At 61.2% G+C, this 20026-nt stretch overlaps 1 protein-coding gene across 4 annotated transcripts in view; it reads right to left on the reverse strand.

Annotated features, from left to right (window-relative positions):
* Positions 1-20026, reverse strand: part of KCNQ1 (potassium voltage-gated channel subfamily Q member 1) — a 348762-nt gene that overhangs the window by 278406 nt on the left and 50330 nt on the right. For all 4 annotated transcript variants that reach the window (XR_012333661.1, XM_073809353.1, XM_033861432.2 and 1 more), the window contains exon 2: positions 15395-15485. Coding sequence is in view for 3 of the 4 variants with exons in the window: in XM_073809353.1 (XP_073665454.1) it covers positions 15395-15485 (91 nt within the window). In the remaining variant the exon portion in view is untranslated. The remainder of the gene's footprint in view (positions 1-15394; positions 15486-20026) is intronic.

Consider the following 20026-nt stretch of genomic DNA (forward strand, 5'->3'; position numbering starts at 1 on the left):
ACACGAAGAGAGAACACTTCCCAGAGCACTCTACCATGCCAGCATTACTCTGACACCAAAACCAAAAACGTTATAAGAAAACTACAGTCAATATCCCTCATGAACTTAGATGCAAAAGTTCTTAGTAAAATTTTAGCAAGTTCAACAATATCTACAAAGGGTAATAATACAACGTGACCAACTGGGGTTTATCCAGAAACACAAGCTTGATTTAACGTCTGAAAAATCAATCAATATAATTCACCATATTGAGACTAAAGGAGAAGAAAACATGATTATCTCAAGAGGTGTAGAAAAATCACCTGACAAATTCCAACATCCATTTATGTTAAAATAAACAACTCTTAGCATTAGTATTAGAAGGAGAATTCCTCAGTCTAATAAAGGACATCTACAGAAACCTAGTAACATCACACTTGACAGTGAGAAACTAAACGTACTTCTGGGAAGGACTGAGAAGAAGGCAAGGATGTTCACTCTTCCCATCTCTATTAAACATTGTACTGGAGGGGCTAGCCAGTGCAATCACGCAAGAAAAAAATAGGCGTCCAGATCGAAAAGGAAGAGGTAAAATTGTCTTTATTTGCAGACATGATGATCAATGTAAAAAAAAAAAAAATCAATGGAATCCACACAAAAAATCTACTAGAACTAAAAATTGAGTTACAGAGGTATCAATATAAAAGACATATAAATACCAAAATTAATTACAGCTCTAAACACCACTGACAATAGCATAAGAAAATACGAAAAACCTGGTATCTGACAAAAGAGGTACAAGGCCTTTCACTGAAAAGCACAAAACATCTCTGACAGAAATTAAAGATCTACATACATGGAGAGATGTACAATGTTCGTGGGTCAGAAGATCTGATATCGGTAAGAGATTGATTCTCCCCCAGTGCATCTTGAGGTTCAACGCAGTCCCAAGCAGAATCTCACCAGGCTTCTTTGTAAAAATTGACAAGCAGCTTCTAAAATTTATATGGAAGTACAAAGGACCTGGAATAGCCAACACAGCTTGAAAGAGAAGAGCAAAGGTGGATGATTTTCCTTATCTTAAGGCTTTTACAGAGCTGTAGTAATCGAGGCAATGTGGTATCGGCATAAAGACGGACTAAAAGGTCAATGCATCAGAAATGCATCGCCAAAAAGAGGCCCACGCTTTTACGGTAAATTGAGTTTTTAAAAGGGTGCCAAGGTGACTCCCTGGGTAAGGAATACTCTTTTCAGTGTACGGCACTGGAACAACTGGACACTCACATAAAAAAATTAAGAACTTCAAGTGAAATAACACCATTCGTAGCAACATGGATGGACCTAGAGATTATCATACTAAGTGAAGTAAGTCAGACAGAGAAAATATCATATGATATCGCTTATATATGGAATCTAAAATATGACACAAATGAACTTATCTACGAAACAGAAACAGACTCACAGACATAGAAACCAGACTTGTGGTTGCCATGGGGGAGGCGGGTGGGGGAGGGATGGATTGCAAACTTGGGATTAGCAGATGCAAACTATTATATATAGGATGGATAAACAACAAGGTCCTACTGTAGAGCACAGGGAACTCTATTCAATACCCTGGGATAAACCATAATGGAAAAAGAATATGAAAAAGAATGTATATATGTGTATAACTGAATTACTCTTCTGTACAGCAGAAATTAACACAACTTTGTAAATCAACTATACTTCAATAAAAATAAATTATAAAAATTAAGAACTTCAACCCACAATTTACATGGTAGACAAAAGGTAACTCACGGACCTAAATGTAAGCACTGAAACTAAAACCACCAGAAGAAAACCTTAGTAATCATGTGTTTGGTAAAGATTTCCTAAATATGACATTGAAAGCATGAAACACATAAAAAACGAAAAAGCAATGAATTTGACTTCATTAAAATTGAGATCTTTTAGTTTTTAAAAGACACTATTAAATAAAGGAAAAGGAAAGCCATAGACTGGGGCGGAAAATATTTGTAAAACATATACCCTTGTATCTAGAATATATAAAGAACTTTCACAACCCAGGAAATAAGACAAACAGATCCATTTTTAAATGAACCAAAGGTCTGAAAGACACTTCACCAAAGAAGTCACACAGAGGCCAATAAACCATGAAAAGATCCTCAACATCATTAGTCATTTGAAAATGAAAATTAAACCACAAGGAGACAGCACTCCCCCACCTTATCAGATTGACTAGAATGGAAGAGACCAACCCCATCGAGCGCAGGTGAGGACTGCAGGGACTGAAACTCTCACACGGCTGGCGGGACTTATAAGTGGTGTGACCACTTCGGAAAACAGTTTGCCAGTTCCTTAAGCGATTAAATAAACACCTACCATATATCCAGCCATCCTACCCCTAGGTATTTACCTAAGAAAAAAGAAATACAAGTCCTAACAACGAGGTCCGACCGTATAGCCCAGGGCGCTGTATTCAATACCCCGTGATAAACCATCATGGAAAAGAATACGAAAAAGAATGTCTATATACGTATAACTGAGCCACTTTGCTGTACAGCAGAAATTAACACAATGTAAGCCAACTACACTTCAATAAAATATATTTTTTAAAAAAGAGGAAATACAAGTCCTTACAAAGACTTGAACACAAATGGACACACAACAGCTCAAGACGGGAAACGACCCAAATGCCCGCCACCATGTGAATGGATAACAGACTGTGGTCCGTCCACACAGCAGAACACAAGTCAGCGACGAAAAGAATGGCCCCTGGACACACGCAACCACCTGGATGAACCTCAGAAGAACAACGTGCGGCACCGGACAGGAGCACGCACGCGTCTGTGATCCACTGACCAGAGGACCCTGGAAAGGACAGACCAGTCTCTGCTGACGGGCAGGGCGGTGGCTGCCTCCTGAGCGGGGAGGGGCGGCAGGAGGGATCCCAAGGCCCCGAGGACACCTCTGGGGGTAACGGTCTCATGGTGTCCGACTGTGCGCTTTAAGTATGGCCGTCTATCACACGTCGATTATACCACAATTGAAAGCTGGCTTTGGCTCACGTGAACAGAGTACGTAACCCAGACGCTACCACGTCTGTGCAGATCCGGCCATCGTGGCAAACCTGAGCCTGTCTGTCTGTCTGTCTGCTGCTCCCCCTTGCGTTTCAGGTGCAGAGGGCCCAGGTGCTGCTAACAGACTCCTAACTGAGGTCACTGGTTCCCAACTAAGGCGCCTTTGGTGGGCACTGACGGCCTTCCCATTTACTTCCCCAGCACCCCCACCCCAACCCTGCCAGGAGGAAGAGGCCACTTGTCCACCACCGTCCCTTTGGCCCTCAAGGCCCTCAGCTCTGGACTGAGAACCTGCACGCCGTCCGTGCCCAGACCACAGCCCCAGGCACGTGAGCTACCCACAGCGCCGGGGTTCTAGGCTGAGGTCCGGAGAGGGTCGGGAATGCGTGCGGCCCACCAGGCGGTCTCGGGGGGATCTGGACCACCGCCACCTGGAGTTTCTCTGGTGAGGCCTGGCCTGGGGGCCTGTGTGTGCGCATCCTGGCTCTGGGGCCTTGGAGAGCCACCGCCAACGGCAGGCCTACCCTGAAGCAGGAAGGGGGAGAAGCCTGGAGCCCGGGGCCTGCTGCCCCACTGCCCCCCGTTCTCAAGGTGGGGTGCAGAGGCCTCCAGCTGCCCGTTCACACAGTGACCAGTGACGGAGCTTATGACATGCTTGGCTCTCCAAACACTGGGGAGAAACCAGGAATTCCTACAAACTCCCCGGGACGAGAGAGCATCTTCCCAACGTCCCAGAGCTACTAAGTGGTCTAACAGATGTCCTCATTTAAAAGAAAATCACCTTGACCCTGAAATGAAGACAGAGCCCTTAAGCAAAAGGGGGACGCTTGGGGAAAGTTCAGGGGACCCCAACAGCAGGGGCTGAGCCCCGCTGCCCAGCACCCTGGAAACGGTGAGGTCACCAGGGCTCTGCGGTCACGTTCAGTCTTCTGCAGCTGGGTCCAGGGACCTCGCAGAGTCGGCAACGCTGAGAAATGAACACACACGGACCCAGCCCAATCCCCATCGCCGAGGACCGCGGCCCCCGTCTCCGACCCTCCTGGCCGGGCTCAGAGAACGGTCGGTCGGGGAGAAGACACAGGCCCAGCTCGAGAAACTGAAGATGAAATAAAGACGCTGCCCGCCCCCCCTCCCACCCAGGTCTCCCCACTGCACTGTGTTCCGAACGCACAAATTATCCTCAGCCCATCACGCTCGGAAACTGACCAGACCATCGCCCGCCAGGAAAGGGGGCAGGCTGCACCTCTCAGCACACACTTGACATTTTGTTCCCGTCCAGGCTTCCCGTGCTGACAGTTTCTGGATTAAATGTGCAAATGGAACGCGGCCCCGAGGGCGTCCCGCTCCCTGCCGGCGAAGCTCCAGCCGAGCGTGCCTGTGTGCACGTGTGCGCGCAGACACGTGGATGTGCCTGAGTGCACGCCACGTGAGCGCGTCCACACGTGCGTGTCTGGGCGTGCATGTGCATCCCCCTGTGCACGCCTGCCTCTCTGCCAGTGTCCGGCTGGACCAGGTATGTTTTTACCGACCAGATCCTTCAAGCTGGGAAATTGGCACCACCAGCTCGCAGCAGCCCCGGCTTGGGCGTCTGCTCCGCACGGGGAAATTCTCTCAGCCCAGGGTGGCTGGGTCCACCTGGAAACGCAAACGTGACACGCCTGCCCCGAGCTTTGGGCCGGGGGTGTCTGTCTCGCAGCCGCCAGCCAAGGGGAAGTGAAACTGTCAAGGCCTGAGGCCCGGACTCGCCTTCCGGGGCAGCCAGAGGCCCCGGCGGATCGGCGCCTGCAGACCCACGTGTGTGAGCAGGGGAGCGTGGCCCCCGATTCCCACGACCCTGCGGAGGCCTGAGGGGTTCCCTGGGCCCCCTCTGCGCTCACGGGCGTCATCAAGGCCTCCTGAGCCCAGCTGGGGCTGCCGCCCAGGGGCCCAGAAGGAGCTGACAGGCAGCCCACTGGGCACATGGGACTGGCCCCGGTCGGGGGCATCTCCTGCCCGGTCACAGGAGAGGGCTGCCAGCGGCCGCCCGCCCCAGGGGCCTCCACAGCTCCGCCTTCCACTCCCCCACCCGGTGCCTGACCCACACGTAGCTGGGAGGCGGAAAATGCGCAAAGAGCAGCCGCTCCCGCCCCCGACCCGGGCTCTGAGGTCCGTTTAGTGGGTCAGGGGTCGGGGGCGGGGGGGGGGGGCAAGGTGCACGGGCAGCGGCCCCCCGACCCGCAGGGCTGCCCCAGCCCCCGCCCCCCGCCCGGGAAGTCGCACAATGGCACACTTCAATGGGCGCACAGCCGGGGCCTCTGGTTCCCATTCTCCCTGACCTGGGGAAGCAGAGAACACGATTATAGCCCATCTGAATGCAGGCTCCTGGGGCGATCATTCTGGCACCTGCAAGCCCCCAGCCCCCGCCCGGGGGTGACAGCTGGCAGACCCCACCGCGCCGTGCACCCCACGGCCACGAGGCCCCGCCGGGCTCATCCCATTATCCCTGACGACTTCCCCAGGGCGGCCCCCACGTGGAGCGCCGGTGCCAGGCCCCCGCCCGCGCCCGGCGACACGGCTGCCTGTTCAGCCTGATCCCCGTTATGTTATGTCAGCTGTTACCCCGCGCTTAAAACAAGGCACTCCAGCTGGTCAGGGTCAGATGTAAAAACAAGCCCTGACAAAACCCGGCCCTCCAGCTACCCCAAGCCGGAGACCCCACTGAATGTGGCACTTAAAGACGCGCTTCTCTGCAGCCCCCGGGCAGAGCATAAAGGAAACACCTGTCCCGAGGACGGCACACTCTAATCCCGCCAAATCCCCAGTGGAGGGGCCCGCGGGCCGCAGCAGGCGCCCGCACCCCAACGTCCGACTTTGGTCCCGGACCCTCACGTTCTGGCGGGCGAGGCGGGACGGAAAACACGGAGCAGTCCCCCCATCTCCGCCCGGGCCAGACCCACACCGCGGGGGGGCAGAGCGCCGCGCGGGACCCTCCCCCCGGGGGGCGGCCGATGGGTGGCCTGGGTGCAGGTGAAGACCCCCTTCCTGGACGGTTGACGCCTTCCAGACCGGCAAGAGGGACGCCTGGCCCGAAAGGCCCTCCTGCCGACACGGGAGGCCAAGCTCCCCGTCTGACCAGACCCCGACGCCCCCGCTGGTCCCCAGCCCCCTGCACCCCAACCGGGGGCAGCTCCGACTGACTCTGGTTACCAGCCTGGAGCTGAGTCTCCACAACCTCGGAAAAGGGTGAAGAAAAGAGGGGGGTACAGTGGGGAGAGCTGCAGGATGAGACCACCCAGACACCTGGCCGCTTTGGAGAGAAAGCCTTGGAGACCACGCAAACACACGCACACACGCGGACACACAAATACGCACGCACACGCATCGCGGGTGCCAGGAGAGGCCGTGGGCTCCCCCGTCTCCTTCTGCCCGAGGGAGCGGAGGCCGGCCCAGCAGCCTCCACCAGCAGGATGGTCGTTCCTCCCTCCCGGGGCCCCTGGACCCAGAGGGACGGGCTTCCCCAAGGGGGGAGCCTAGGAGACGCTCCCAGAGCCCAGGGCGGACGGGGTGCCGGCCAGGGGCTCTCAGCAGGCTCCCGGCAAAGACACCCCGGAAGGCAGCTAAGACGCCGGCACCCACCTCACAGCACAGAGCTTTACAGCCTGAAAACAGGAAACACTGTAGAAACAAACAGACCCAGACCCGGTGGTTCACACAGCCGGGGGCGGGGGGAGCCCTGCAGGCCGGGCCCTGGCTGGTCTCGGGCCCCAGGGCCTCCACTTGACCTCGCAGAGTCTCCCCGGGACCCGAGAGCACCCGCCCCACCGCCCTGCTTTCCTTCGGGAGGAAACTCTGGGGGTCCGGGGGAAGTGATCTGGAGGAGGTGCCCTGCTTCTGGGGGGACCAGGGGCTGCAGGTGGACGTCCCCGTGCCCCCCTCGCCCCCGCCCCCTCCCTCAACCCCAGGTGGGGCCCTGTCCTCCCCTGCACAGCTCAGGACGTAAAACTGCCCGGCGGCCCCAGGGCGTGACCTGATTCAGGCCACTCGTGCGGGATCGGGTTACGTGTTTTTCGGGAAAGTTTCAAACACTTTGCAGTTTCCTCCACCTCCTGCCCAGGCCCCCCTCCCCTGGTTCTGAATCGACTTGATGGACAGGACAGTCCTGGCCCGGGACGGAGCGTGGGCTTCACAGAGGGCGCCTTTGTTAGCGAGCGCAAGTTGCCCTAGGACCTCTCCACCCACAGGGCCCGTGAGCCCGCGGAAGGTTCCGGTTACAGCCGAGGGTTCCCGTTTTCACGGCTCTCGCAGACCCCGCAAGAAGGAATGTCAGCTGTCCCCTCAGGAGCAGCTGCCCCCGGGCCAGGAACGCAGCCAGCCCTGGGGACGGGGACTCTGGCGGGCACAAACGATGGCCCCGGGGGTGGGGACAGCCCGAGCCACCACCCTGGGCCCCAGAGGGGGCCCCGCGAGCCTCGAGCCCTCGGCCTCTTCCTGCTCAGATGCCCTTGGGGCTGGGGGACCGTCCCCCTTATAAGGTAGGGACAGTGGCACTAGGCCCTGCAAGCCCAGGAGGGAGACCCCAAAGGGAGGGTCCAGGCCACTCCAGGCCGAGGAAGCCAAAAGCCCACAACCACACACACAATGAGGAAAAAAGGCCACAGGCGCTGGGACAAGCAATGACACTCGAGTGTGGATGGGGGCGGTGGCGGAGAAATGCCCTGGAGACACAAGAGGAAGTGAGGGGCCCGTCACAGGGAGCAGAGGCGCCGGGCCCCTGGCGTAGGGGGCTTTAGGGGGGGCTCAGGCCGATGTCCACAGAATCCCGGGGGTCGGGGTTCTCGCTCTCAGGGGTCCCCACCCAGTGGCAAAGGGGCTCTAGAGAATTAGCCGAGAGCCCTGAGGGCAGCAGCTTCCAATTCTGCTAGGCGGCCCTTAAGCTTCTGTTCACGGACTCACATGGGGACATCGGGGGTGACCCAGACCCGGGGGTGCAGGCGCTGCCTGGGTCTTGCCCACCCCACCTGGCACGGGGCGGACACAGCAGTCTGCCTCTCCCCAGACACGCACCGTCCAGGGTGGGGCCCTTCCTCACCTGCCCGAGGAGCAGCCCGGACCCCGACCCCCAGCTCGCCCCCTCCCCCGTCCCCGAGGCCAGTGTCCCTCTATCTCGTCTCCCTGGGTCGGCACCGGGCAGGGCCTCAGAGGCACGAGCGAGGGGGCCCCTGTGGCCTGGAGCCGCGGGCCGCTCCACACCCCCAGGCTGCACGGTCAGACCCCGGGACACTTCAGCCAGCTCCGCTGGGCAGAAATATCTGGAATGCAGACTGCGGTGCGGGGCTGTCCCTTAGCTTTCAGTGTTTCTGCCCCAAACCCAAGAGGCTCTGCTGTGCCCACGGAAAGTCGCTGCCCATGAGGCAGCCAAGACCCCCGCCCTATAGAGGGACAAGTGGGACACCTGAGCCAGGCCAAGGCCCAACCCTGGCCTGGTGGGACATGCGTGTCCACACGCACACACACGTGTGCTCGCAGAAGGGCACCGCCACCGCCTTCCGGCTCCCGGAGGCAGGGTGTCAGTCCCTCCCCACGCTTCGGCGCTGCCCCCCTCTTACACAGGGCCCACGGGGAGCGCCCTGGGGACGCAGACATGAAGCCCGTGTCCTGCCCCCGAGAATCCCTGCTATTTGCACACAGACCCTGGCATGTTAGTGGGTGCACGAGAAACACTTGCTGGCTGAACAAACGCAGGTGAGGACACCCCTACCAGGGTGCAGGGAAAGGGTGGACTACATTCTGAGGCAGAGCAACAGACAAGGCCCAGGCAGTGGGAACCACTCCTCACTGGGCAGCTCCTGTGTGCTGGGGACAGAGACCAAGGAGCTCAAGGCCCCGCAGTGGGGGAGATGACATCTTCCCAGAGCACTGGAGGACGAAGCCAGTGATGTCACTGGGCGAGCAGGAAGGCATCCCAGAAGCAAATGTACAGGAGCGGGGCTTTGTGGGATGTGTAGGAGTTCACCAAGCAGAGAGGAGACAGCTGGAGAAGAGCACTCCAAGGAGGAGCCGGCCTTGGAGAAAACAAGACCTTGGGGTTTCTTAATGAAAAATCTGGGCCACCCGCTGGTGCCCTGACATTGGGTAGGAGTGACTTAAGCTCTGTGAGTCTCATCCCCTCCGTGTGAGTGAAGGACAGAGCAGAGGGCGTGCACGCAGCAGGCTCCCCAGGGGGGCCGCTGGCCCTGACTTAGCGTGGTCGTCTTTACTGGCACGTGAAGGGTGTAGAGAGCAGAAGCTGGGAACACGCGGGCCTGCAGAGGCCCGAGCTGAGTGTGAGCTGGGGCCGCCGGGGGGCTGCGGGGGGGGTTCTGAGGACAGAGCCTAGACTGCGTTCCTGAGAAAAGTGAGGCCCGCAGAGGGGCCCAAGGGGGCCCAGAGAGTCCCATGGAGCCTGGTTTTGCATCTGGGAAACTGAGGCCCAGGGGACAGGAGAGTCTCGCTCCATGCTGGGGGAGCCGGAGCCCCGGGGTGGGTGATCCAGCGGCGGGAGGGCTGGGTCACCGCCGAGGGGCCTGGGCCGGGGAGGAAGCCGCAGCAATGACCTCATCCCCTAGGCCTCCGGGCCGCGGCTCACGGGGTTTTTAACCGCAGCATCGCAGGACAATTCCCTGGTATGTTCCCCACCAGAAGGCATGGAATACGCGGTGTCTGTGTTGTGCTTTTGAGTGCCTCTCTCTTTGTGTGGGATTTGAAAAAGGAAGGAAAAAAAAAACAAAAAAAAAAACCCCTCGATTTCAGAGACAAAAACCAGCCCCTCACCTGGGCCCAGCCTGGGTCTCTTATTCCAGAGAGCGGGGAGGGGAGTGTTTCTGCCACAGCAGCAGGACAGGGGGAGACACAGAAGAGCCACCCAGACCCAGAACTCGTCCACAGGCGCGCGTGCGCACAGAAACACGGGCACAGAGCACACACGCACGGACCCACGCACACACACGTGCGTGCACACGGCGATGTGCACGAGCAGACACACACGCACACCGCACGCCTACATGCACAGACACACGTGCACACAGGCAGGCACACACACGTACGCGCACACACACACACACACCCAGGGCTTCCTGTGAATTCAGGAACCATGTTGGGAGCCGGCCCTGCAGCCCTGGCAGTGGCCCTTTTCCCCGGGAAACCACAAACAAGGCTCAGATCTCAAACGGTCCCATTCACGGCCCCGGGACAGACCCTGCAGCAGAGATGAGATTCCACCCAAAATGGCTTTTTCAGGCCCCCCAAATCTCCCTGGTTCAGCAGAACGCTTAATCCCTCGGAGGCCGCCCTGGGGCTCCCTCACACAGAGCTGAGATAACAGCTCTCTGGCCCCATAAAAGCGAGCGCATGAAAAGAAAGGAAGAAATATGGGCTCTCTGGGAAAACACAGCTTTGAATGACTTTTTCTCCACCATTTAAGCATCGTGCTGCTCTCGGAATCCTGTGTGGAGCCCACGCTCGGCCCCTCCTGGGCTCCCGGCTGCGGTCTGGCTCCGCTCGGAGCTCTGGGCCGGGGCCAGCGGTGCCCGCGATCCGCGGACAACAGCGCCACCTGGTGTCCCGCGGCCCCGCCCTGGGCCGCCTGCAAACACCCGCCCCCGCGGCCCCCTCCCCAAACCCGGTCTCCCTCCGCCTGGGGGCTACCCCCGTCCCCACCCCGCAGGCTGCCACCTCCACCGAGAGCTCTGGGGCGCTGCGCCTGCCCGGCCCACCTGAGGCTGCCCGCTGCAGGAGGGTCCCTGCCCGTCCCCACGACCCCCCAGCACCCGCTTACCTCCTCCTTCCCCTCTCAGGGCAGCTCCTCCTCCAGGAAGCCCTCAGCATCCCCGCAGACAACCCCCCCACCCCCCTCCCCGAGTCCCTCTTCACCTCTTACCTCCTTCCCGTCCCCACCCCGGACATAACTCACATCTACCCCGGAGGCTGGGCCCGGGGCGGCCTCATTCCTCCCAGTATCCCAGACGCCCCACACCCGCCATGGCCATGACTCCAGTGGCAGCTGGATACGGCCAGCTTAAACCCACCGCAAAGGATCTGTCTCCACAGGCCAGTGAGTTAGGAAACCCCTGGAAACCTTGCAAGGCCATCAAAAGGTTAGGTCTGAGGCCATGCTGCTCAAGCCCTCCGTTCTGCAGGTGGGGAAACCGAGGCCCAGGACTGCACACAGCTTGCGGTGCCCCCCGGGGCCGCTCTGGGCACGTGGGTCGAAGGAGGGGTATCCAAACCCCGGAAGCACCGCTCTGGGCCTGCGGAGGGGTCGTAGCCCCTGGGGCCCTGCCTTCAGGGGTGGGGAACAGAGCAAGGAGACAGACCCTGTGACTCCCCCCTCCCTCCCGCAGACCCCTGTCACACCCAGACCGCTGGGGCAGGAGCGGGGTGTGCCGCAGGAGGGACGGGGACCGCGCAGAAGGCGGTTAGGGAGGGGGTACTGAAGCAGTGACGGCCAAGTCGAGGCCTGACGGGAGGAGAAGCCGGTCCTGTGACATGCCGAGCGGAGCACGTGCAAGGGCCCCGAGGCGGCCGGGAGTGTCCAAGGGTCAGCAAACAGTGCATCAGAGCGGAGGGGAGCAGCGGGGGGGGGGGGGGGGGGACAGACATGCGGGCGGTGCCGGGCGAGCAGCACTTGGGGGCCTGAGAGGCCCAGCCGATCCTGAAAGCCACCGGGAGCTTCTAGAACGATCGGAGTTTTGTTCTGGGGAGTCGCCCCCGCAACCAATGGCTGCTGTGTGGAGAGGACTCCCGGGGGGACGCGAGGGTGGCAGCGCGCAAGGTGCTGATGTGAGAGAACGGGGGTGGACGAGGGAGGCGGCACAGAGTCTCTCCCCTCAAAGGGGTGGGACGGGAGATGCGACCAGAGCGGGGGGCCCTCTGCTTGGAGCAGGGGAGCTCCGGGATGACCGCTGGCACACGCATCCCGGGCCCCAGAGAGCGAGGGGTTAGGACCGCACCCCCAGCTTGGGCCGAGCCCCCATCTTCAGCAGGGGAACGGTGCCCGCACTGCAGAGAACGGCCACCAGGTGGCACGCGGGCCTCACAAATGCCGGGACTGAGGGTGGAGGTCGGTGCTCAGCAGGGAGCGGGCGGGCGGGGGCTGCCGGGCAGGGGCCTGCCGGGACTTGGGGGCCGGGACAGCACCATGAAACCTGCGAGGAGACCTGTCTGAACGTGAGAGCACTGACTGGGGAGGGAGGTGCTCCCGGCCAGGCCAAGGGGAGAGTGGAGGCCGGACCAGGGGAGGCCCGAGGCCGCCAGGGTCTGCCCCCACCCCCAGGGCGGTCCTGGGGTGACCCCCCCACCAAGGGTCTGGTTTCAGTGGCGATTCCCGGGCCGAGAGTCTATGCGGGCTTCACCCGGCCCATCCCAGCTGCACCCAGAGGCCCTGCATGAGATGCCCAAGGATTTGGCACCTGGACTCAGGACCCTCGGGGCTGATGCAGGGCCCGGGGCGGCAGGGTGCACACAGGGGCGGTCCCTGGGATGCTTTACATCTAAAAACCTAAGAGTAAACCTCCCAGCAGAGGAGGAACTGACCCCAGTCACTCAGGGGGCCTTATGGGCTGAACTGTGTCCCCCGCAAATCCCTATGCGGAAGCCCTAACCCCCAAGTCCTCAGGATGTGACTGTATTTGGAGCTGGGCCTTCAAAGAGGTGAGGAAGGTAAAATGAGGTCACTAGGGTGACCCTAACCCCACAGGACTGGGGTCCTTATGAGAAGAGGAGGTCAGGACACAGACACACACAGAGGGACGACCCCGTGAGGACGCAGGGAGGAGACGGCCGTCTACACGCCGCCGAGGAGAGAGGCCTCAGGAGGACCAGCCCTGCCCACACCTGGGTCTGGGATTCCAGCCTCCAGGACCAGGAGATAATACATCCTGTCGTTTAAGCCGCCCGGGCTGTGGACTTAGTTATGGCCCCAGGAGACCTACAGGGGGCGGGCGGCCAACCAGGCCCCTGGGCCCAGCACCACCAGCACTTACATTTGGTAGAACGGCAGCCTTGGAATCTGGGCCCAGCCCGGCAAGGTCTTCCTGGCCCCTTCCAGCCACTGCCTCTTGAACCTCAGTTACCTTGGCCGCGAGGAGACCCCGGAGCAACTCGCAGAGCAGATGTGCTTTGTGCGGTCTGGGCAGGGGCTCAAATCACCCTGTGATAACCCAAAACGCCAGAGACACCCCCCAACTTTCTCCACTCTCTCCCTGCCCCCCACAGCTCCTCCCCTGCAGTCTGGGAGGTGGGAAGGAGGCCGGCCAGAGGGAAGGACAGTCCCCAGCCTGGGAAGCAGACACACGGCCGGCCAGGGCACCTGGGATGCTCACAGCAGAGAGAAGCACCTCCGGCTCACCCAGAGGGAGATGACCCCTGGCCTGCCCCAGGGCCTGCCCAGAGCAGGGGTTTGGGGACATCTCTCTGCAGGCCAAGAGTAACCGTCATACTGCCCGAGGGCACTTCTGCAAGGAGCTGCGGCCTCTGGGGCCTTGGCACGGACCTGTTTGGCACCCGGGTTACCTCCATAGGCCCTCAGGACCAGGCGAGCGGGGGGGCTCCATGACCCCAGAAGGCCCTCCGTCTTGCTGGGATGGCGGCCGTCCTACTTTTCAAACAAGTCCCTACCTTTATATGAGAAAGTATAACCCAACAGGACAGTAGAAACAAAATGCCGGGACAGTTATCCCGGGAAAGCACGGACATCCGCCGACACCTCCACAGAGGCAGGAAAGACACCCGAAAGTCAACACCATCACTTTAGAATCATGTCCTCTCGTTGGACTTGAAGGACTGCCCCCCCCACCTCTCTGCCCGGGAGGGCACATTCCTTCAGAGGAAGCACAGGGAGCCCCCTCACCCCTGGCCCGGTAAGCGGAGTGACTGACAGATGCCAGTCTCCACACCTGAACAGCACGCTAGACCAAACCAGGCAGCGGAATTCCAAAGTCAGAAAACTCTAAAGGACCAGAGGAGAAACTCCCGCACACAATAACAAAACAGAGGCCGTCACAGGCTGTACAAGCGACAGGAGCAAAGGCTTTTCCAAGACACCAAAATAGCCTCCAGGAAACGTAATGGAAGAGAAGCTCCCATCTGAGACGGCAACTAACAACCACCATTATCATATTAAACATAATAACAACGACGGTCTATTACATTAAAAATAATAACAACAACGGTCTAAAAGCCACATCACGAAACCATAAAAGCCTCCTGGGTAGAACAGACACAGCTTGACCATGGACAGAAAGACCCCACCCCAGAGAGATGTCGGTCTCCCCAGATGCATTCATCAAACACCATCGGATTTTTTCTGGGAGGCAGACAAGCTGATTGTGAAGGTCACTGGGGAGAACAAACAAACAGGAAAGAATTGCCCCTGAAAGAGAAGAGCCGGGCACGGATATTAACCACTTGTTAAAACAGATTTGAGTGCAGACATCAGCAAACCAGCGTGGCTGTGGGAGAGAGGCACGGACAAGCAGCCGTGGACAGAACAGGGAGATCCCAGAGCAGAGCCGCTGGCATCTGGACATCTGGTTCACAACAAAAATGGCTCCTCAAACTGGGGAGCAAAGACACACTTTGGAGTAAGTGGTGCTGGGAGGGGGCAGACGAGAGGGACAGAGCGAGAGCGAATCTGACCTTCACGCCGGGATGTGCCCACTGCCGTCAACAGCTTAAAACCACACGACTAACCCGGACGAGTGCTTGAGGCAGCTGTGGCTGTTTCTCTATACCCTGAGAGGGGGAAACTCCTGTGACCCCAAATCCAGAAACATCAAAGGGAAAGTGGAGCCGACGGCATGCAAATAAAACAGGCACGGCCTCAAGGCCACGTTACGAGGACTTGGGGACCCAAGCTTGCAGCCATCAGTTGGCCAGGGCTGGAGGCAACCTGGCCAGAGGCTGGGGCAGGGGCTGAGACACCTGCAGGGTCCGAGTACCAGCCAGACCCGGGGCCACGGCGCAGGCCGAGCAGACCACAACCCCGGCTCCTTGTGCCCGCGTCCTCCTGTCCTTCCTTCCTGGCCCAGCTCAGAAGCCCCCTCCTCCAGGAAGCTCTCCCAGACCACCAGGCCCCGGGGTCCTCCCATTCTTTGGCCTTCTCAGCCCGACGGCCACATCCTGGCAGGTGAGGGTGCCAGGGTAGGGCGTCCCCACACCTCTAGTCCCCCAGTATCAGGGCGAGCCTGTAGAGCCAGCCAGCAGGGGGGCTCCGGCAGAGGGGTGTTTTGTGGGTGGGAGAGGCCAGGAGCAGCTGGCTTCACCCCCTGGTCCACACGCCTGGAGGATGAGAGCGCAGGGCCCCTCACGCAGCTACGTACCATCCAGAAGAGGGTCCCCGTGGCCAGGGCGACATACTGCTCGATGGTGGACAGCACGCTGAAGATGAGGCAGACCAGAACAATGAGGAAGCTGCGGGACAGGAGGACACGCAGTCAGCGCCCGCGCCAGGATGCCCCCCCCTCCCCGCTCAGACGCGGCCCAGGCCCGGGGAGCAGGCCCTGCCCTCCCCGGGTCTGAGGGTTCCAAGGGCCGCCAACCCTGACCGCCGACCGTCAACAGTGCACCAAGTGTGGCACAGCCAAAGGCACGTGACGTCACCCGGCCTCGAAGGGATGAGCTCTGACCCAGGCTACGGTGGGATGGGCCTTGGGACCCCAAGCCGGGAACCAGCCCCTGCCCACCACCTGTCTCTAAGGTGTCCAGGACGGAAATCCACAGAGCAGAGAGCAGCCTGGTGACCTCCGGGGCCAGAGGGGCCTCCTTCGGGGGAGGGGAACGTCCTGCACCTGCACGTAGGGGTGGTGGCCGCAGGGCTCTGTGGCCGTCCGGACAACCAGGGCAGCGCGCCCAACACCAGCTCAGGGGCTGCAGCACAGGCGCCAGGAGCGGGCGTCTCCTGCAGCCGCTAACGGGGCGCCACCAGAGCCTGGGCTCCCAGGCGGGAGGCTGCTCTGACGCCTGCCTCCCCCTCCCCATCCCGGGGGTGGGGGTGTGGGGAGGCCAGAGGTGGAGCCCACGAGCTGAACAAAGGGAAGGCGGCAGCCCCTGCCCCCGGGGCCAGCCCCCAGGCTCAGCCCCTCCCACCCCATCCCTGCACAGCCGGGCTGCTCTGACCACACCCGAACCAGTAAGGCTTCCTGAAGGCAGACCCTCGGGCCCTTCCCTCCACGTCCCTGGATGAGACCAGGCCGAGCCCCCAGCCCTCCTCCTGCCTGGGAAGAGGACGACTCTAGCGGGAGCTCCAAGCACTCTCTCCAGGTGGGTCCTCGCGTGGCCCCGGGGCTGCAGATGTGGAGACAGCTCTCTGGGCCCACGCCACGGAGCCCTGGCCCTCTCCCCACCGAGATCCTGCTGTCTGCAGTTGCTTTCACCCCCCATCCCCACACGCCTGGCCTGTGCCCACTAGGAAGCCCACTGCATCCCCCCACTGCCCCACTCCTCCCCACTCCAGCCCACCTTCCCTCCCGGCCCCTCAGAGTCCGCTGAGAACAGGCTGCCCGACACAGACCACACCCCACATTTCCTGGAGGAGACAGGACCCGGGCCGCCCAGATGCTCCTCCCTGCCTGGGGAGCCCCCCCCAAGACCCGGCTGCTCTCCCGCAGCTCTCGGGGTTCCCTCTAACAGCTCTCGTCTCCACCTCTCTCCTGGTGCCTCACACAGGCTGGGTCAGCTGGACCCACAGAGCCGGGTCCCAGCCACCCCTCTGCACCCTGCCCCTTCGTCAGCCTTGTCTCTTGTCCTGACCACAGTGCTTGCCTCCACCCTGGGCCCCAGAGTCCACCCTGCCCGGCCACTGACTGAGCCCTCAACATCACCCCCACATGACACCACAGTGACCCTGACCCCAGCTCCTTCCCAGCATGCCCCGCCCCCCACCTGCCTCGGGGCCTTTGCACCTGCCAGTGCCCCGCCTGCAAGCTCCGCACCCTCACCCGCAAACGGGACCCAAGGCTCACCCCCACGTGCCTCCACCTGTGTCCTTCATGCTCACATATCACCGCCGGGCCTGGGGCCTGTTTGTCCCCTTCTGCGCCGTCCACCCCCAAGACCACGAGCCCCCAGAGGAGGGCTGTGGGGTGCCACCCCCGCCACACCCCACGCCAGGGACGGGGTCTGGCGCACAGCAGGTACTCAGCCCGCACCTGCTCAGGTGCACCTCCATCGAGTCCCAGCTCCCTCCTCCGTCCCTCCCACGCTGGCCCTTCCTCTGCGCCCCGCCCTCCTCTCTTCGGGGTACAGCCTGGCTCACACCAGCCCCCGCCAGGACGCTGGACCCGAAGCACAGTCTGAACGCAGCCCCGAGTCCCACAGCGGCTCCCAGCAGGACCCCGGGAGCCGCAGCCCTCGTTTGGCCTGGGGCCTCCCGGGATGGGAGACGCCAGCGCCCCAGGGCCCAAGGCCGCCACACCCGGTGCCACCCCCAGGACCCTGCATGCCCACCACCCACTCTGCCCGACTGCAGACTCGCCTGCCAGCTCAGAAGGGCGTCCAGGCCCGCCCAGCCCCCAGGGAAGCCGTTTAACAGATGTAGCCGTGCCTCCCTGCTGGGACCTGAGGGCATCCCTTGTGTGGTGACTGAGACCCTGGGCCCCCACCTCAGGAAGCTTTCGATCTCAGGGGGACACAAGCGAACCCTGGCTGGCAGAGCGAGTGCCTGGCTGGCCCGACTGTCCCTCAGGCACAGAGCTCACTTGCCCCCGGCCCACACCCCGAAGCCCCGTGAGTCCCAGGGCCTCGCTGCCCGGCTCGGCCGAGAGAAACCAGGGCAGGTGAGGTCCCCAAGGAGGGAGGTGCCCACCCCACCCCACCCCTGCCCCCAGGCCCCCTGGGTGTGGAGGCAGCCGCACAAAGAAGCCACACTGCCTACAACGCGGTCCAGGCTGCTTCCGGGCCTCAGTTCCCCCATCGACACAGCCGGAGCCACGGCCCGCGGCCACTGCCTCTCAGGCCAGTGGACATCGGGCAGGGACTCAGGGGTCAGTCCTGTGGCTGCCCAAGGCTGGGCCCAGTGTCCCACCTCGTGCCCTCTCCTCCTGAGAAGATGGGCAGAACCCGCCCGCCCACGGCCCGTGGGGGTACTTCAACCACTCTCCGTCGGGCCACAGGAAGCCGTCCGGGGACAGATGCCACAGATGCTACGTACAGGGAAACAGGGGCTCGGGCTCCACGCTTCCCAAGGGTGAATGAACCTCGCGTGGTCAAACCACGGAGGTCACGAGGCCAAGGCCCGGGGGTGGGGGCGGGGAGCACGACACACGTGGTCTCATCTCTCTCTGACCACCCCCGCCCCGAGGGACATTTGCGATGACACCCAGGGTCTGCCAGGTGATCCAGGACAATCCCCCAGATCCAGATCCTTCTCTTAGCCACACCTGCGAAGCCCCCTTTTCCACACACACTCACACTCAGATCCAAAGGTCAGGACACCAACATCAGGGCTGACCCGCAGTCCCCACGTCAATAAAACCGGCCTCAGCTCTGAGTCACGTGCCCTGTGCCCCGCACCACTGTCCCCAAGCCTGCGGCGACCCGCAGCCAGGAAGGTGAGGGCCGGCCCGGGCCAGGCCTGGACCCAGGTCTTTGGGCCCCACTGCCCAGCGCTCGCCAGCCTCCACGGCCAGGATGTGCTCGAAAAGTCCTGAATTCCCTGCCGTCTCCTGTCTCCCAAGGCAGACGAAGCAGACGGAGCCCAAAGCGGCGCATCGTGGTGGGCGCTGCATGTGCTGCCAGGCGGCGGCTTGGCCATGCTCTGGGCCTAGGAGGCCGCCGTCACCCGGCTACAAGGCCTGTCCCTGTATGACTCTTGCTGCCAGGGTGGCAACCGGCCGTTCGCTGTCGCTGTTAGGATGACCCCGGACAGAAAGCAGAGCGAGGGCGTGTTAGAACCGCGTGCCAGGCCGGGGCACAGAGACCCCGGGCGAGGCCTGGGGAGCGTCCTGAATGGGCTGCAGGTACCACGGCTGCCGGGAGACCTCTTGTACTCGCTGCCCTGTGTCTGGCTGTGCTCAGGGGGCCGGGGGAAGGGTGACTGAGCCTTGCCAAAGAGGAAGGTTCTGGCCAGAGCAGCCCTGCCTGGGGCTGTGGACAGGCCGGCATGGAGGGTGACAGCAGGGCGGGTGCCCTCACCCCGAGCTCCGCTCAGAGGTGCACAGAGACCCCCCGCTCTGTGCGCCCAGAGGCTGAGGCTCTGGGTCAGAGCGCGGGGCCCCTGCCCGGGAGCTCCTCCCCGGGGACCCGGCTGGAGACGGCTTTCCCTCGAGATCAGGGGTTTGGCGTTCACGATCTCTCCACACTTTGCTAGTCTCAGCCTTGCTGCATTCTGAAGGCTAAACAGCTCTTCAACTATTCGCACACGTCGTGCTAGTTTCAGAAAGAATCCCTTAACAAAGGCGATTCTTGTCCCCTCCAACCTGTCCTGCGTGGGGCCCGGAGCCTCAGCGATGCCAAGATAGGGTCCCTGCCCTTCGGGGGCCCGCAGCAGCCTGAGGCGCCTGACACCCCCCTCCCGCCTCTGCGGGGCTGGCCACCACCTGTCCATTCCAGCTCACCTCCCAAGGCCCCAAAACCAGGCAGCCACAGACCCCAGGAGCTGGGAGACAGAGGTCCAGGGAAAGAAGGAAACCACCCTGTTCTTTGGATGGGGCGTGGGGAGCAGGGCTGCGGGGGAGAAGAAGCCCCTTCGGCCCCCAGTGCTGCTAGATCCAACTTCCCAGGAGGGCATGTGCGTGCCCGAGGGAGGTGGCTACAGCCAGGGGGAGGCAGCTCCGGCCCGAGGACAATGGCCTGCTTGTGCCCTGACGGCTGACCCGCCCCGGGCACTGCGGCCGCCAGCCCCCGCCCCGAGGGACGTCCGGAACGTTATCGGACATCATTTCAGGATCTGTGGCAGCAGGTGCCCTGGAAACACTGAAGAATGCAGGAGCCGTGCCAGGGCCGCGGGCCGCAGC

Source organism: Tursiops truncatus, chromosome 8, assembly GCF_011762595.2.
Source record: "Tursiops truncatus isolate mTurTru1 chromosome 8, mTurTru1.mat.Y, whole genome shotgun sequence".
Classification (NCBI taxonomy): Eukaryota; Metazoa; Chordata; class Mammalia; order Artiodactyla; family Delphinidae; genus Tursiops; species Tursiops truncatus.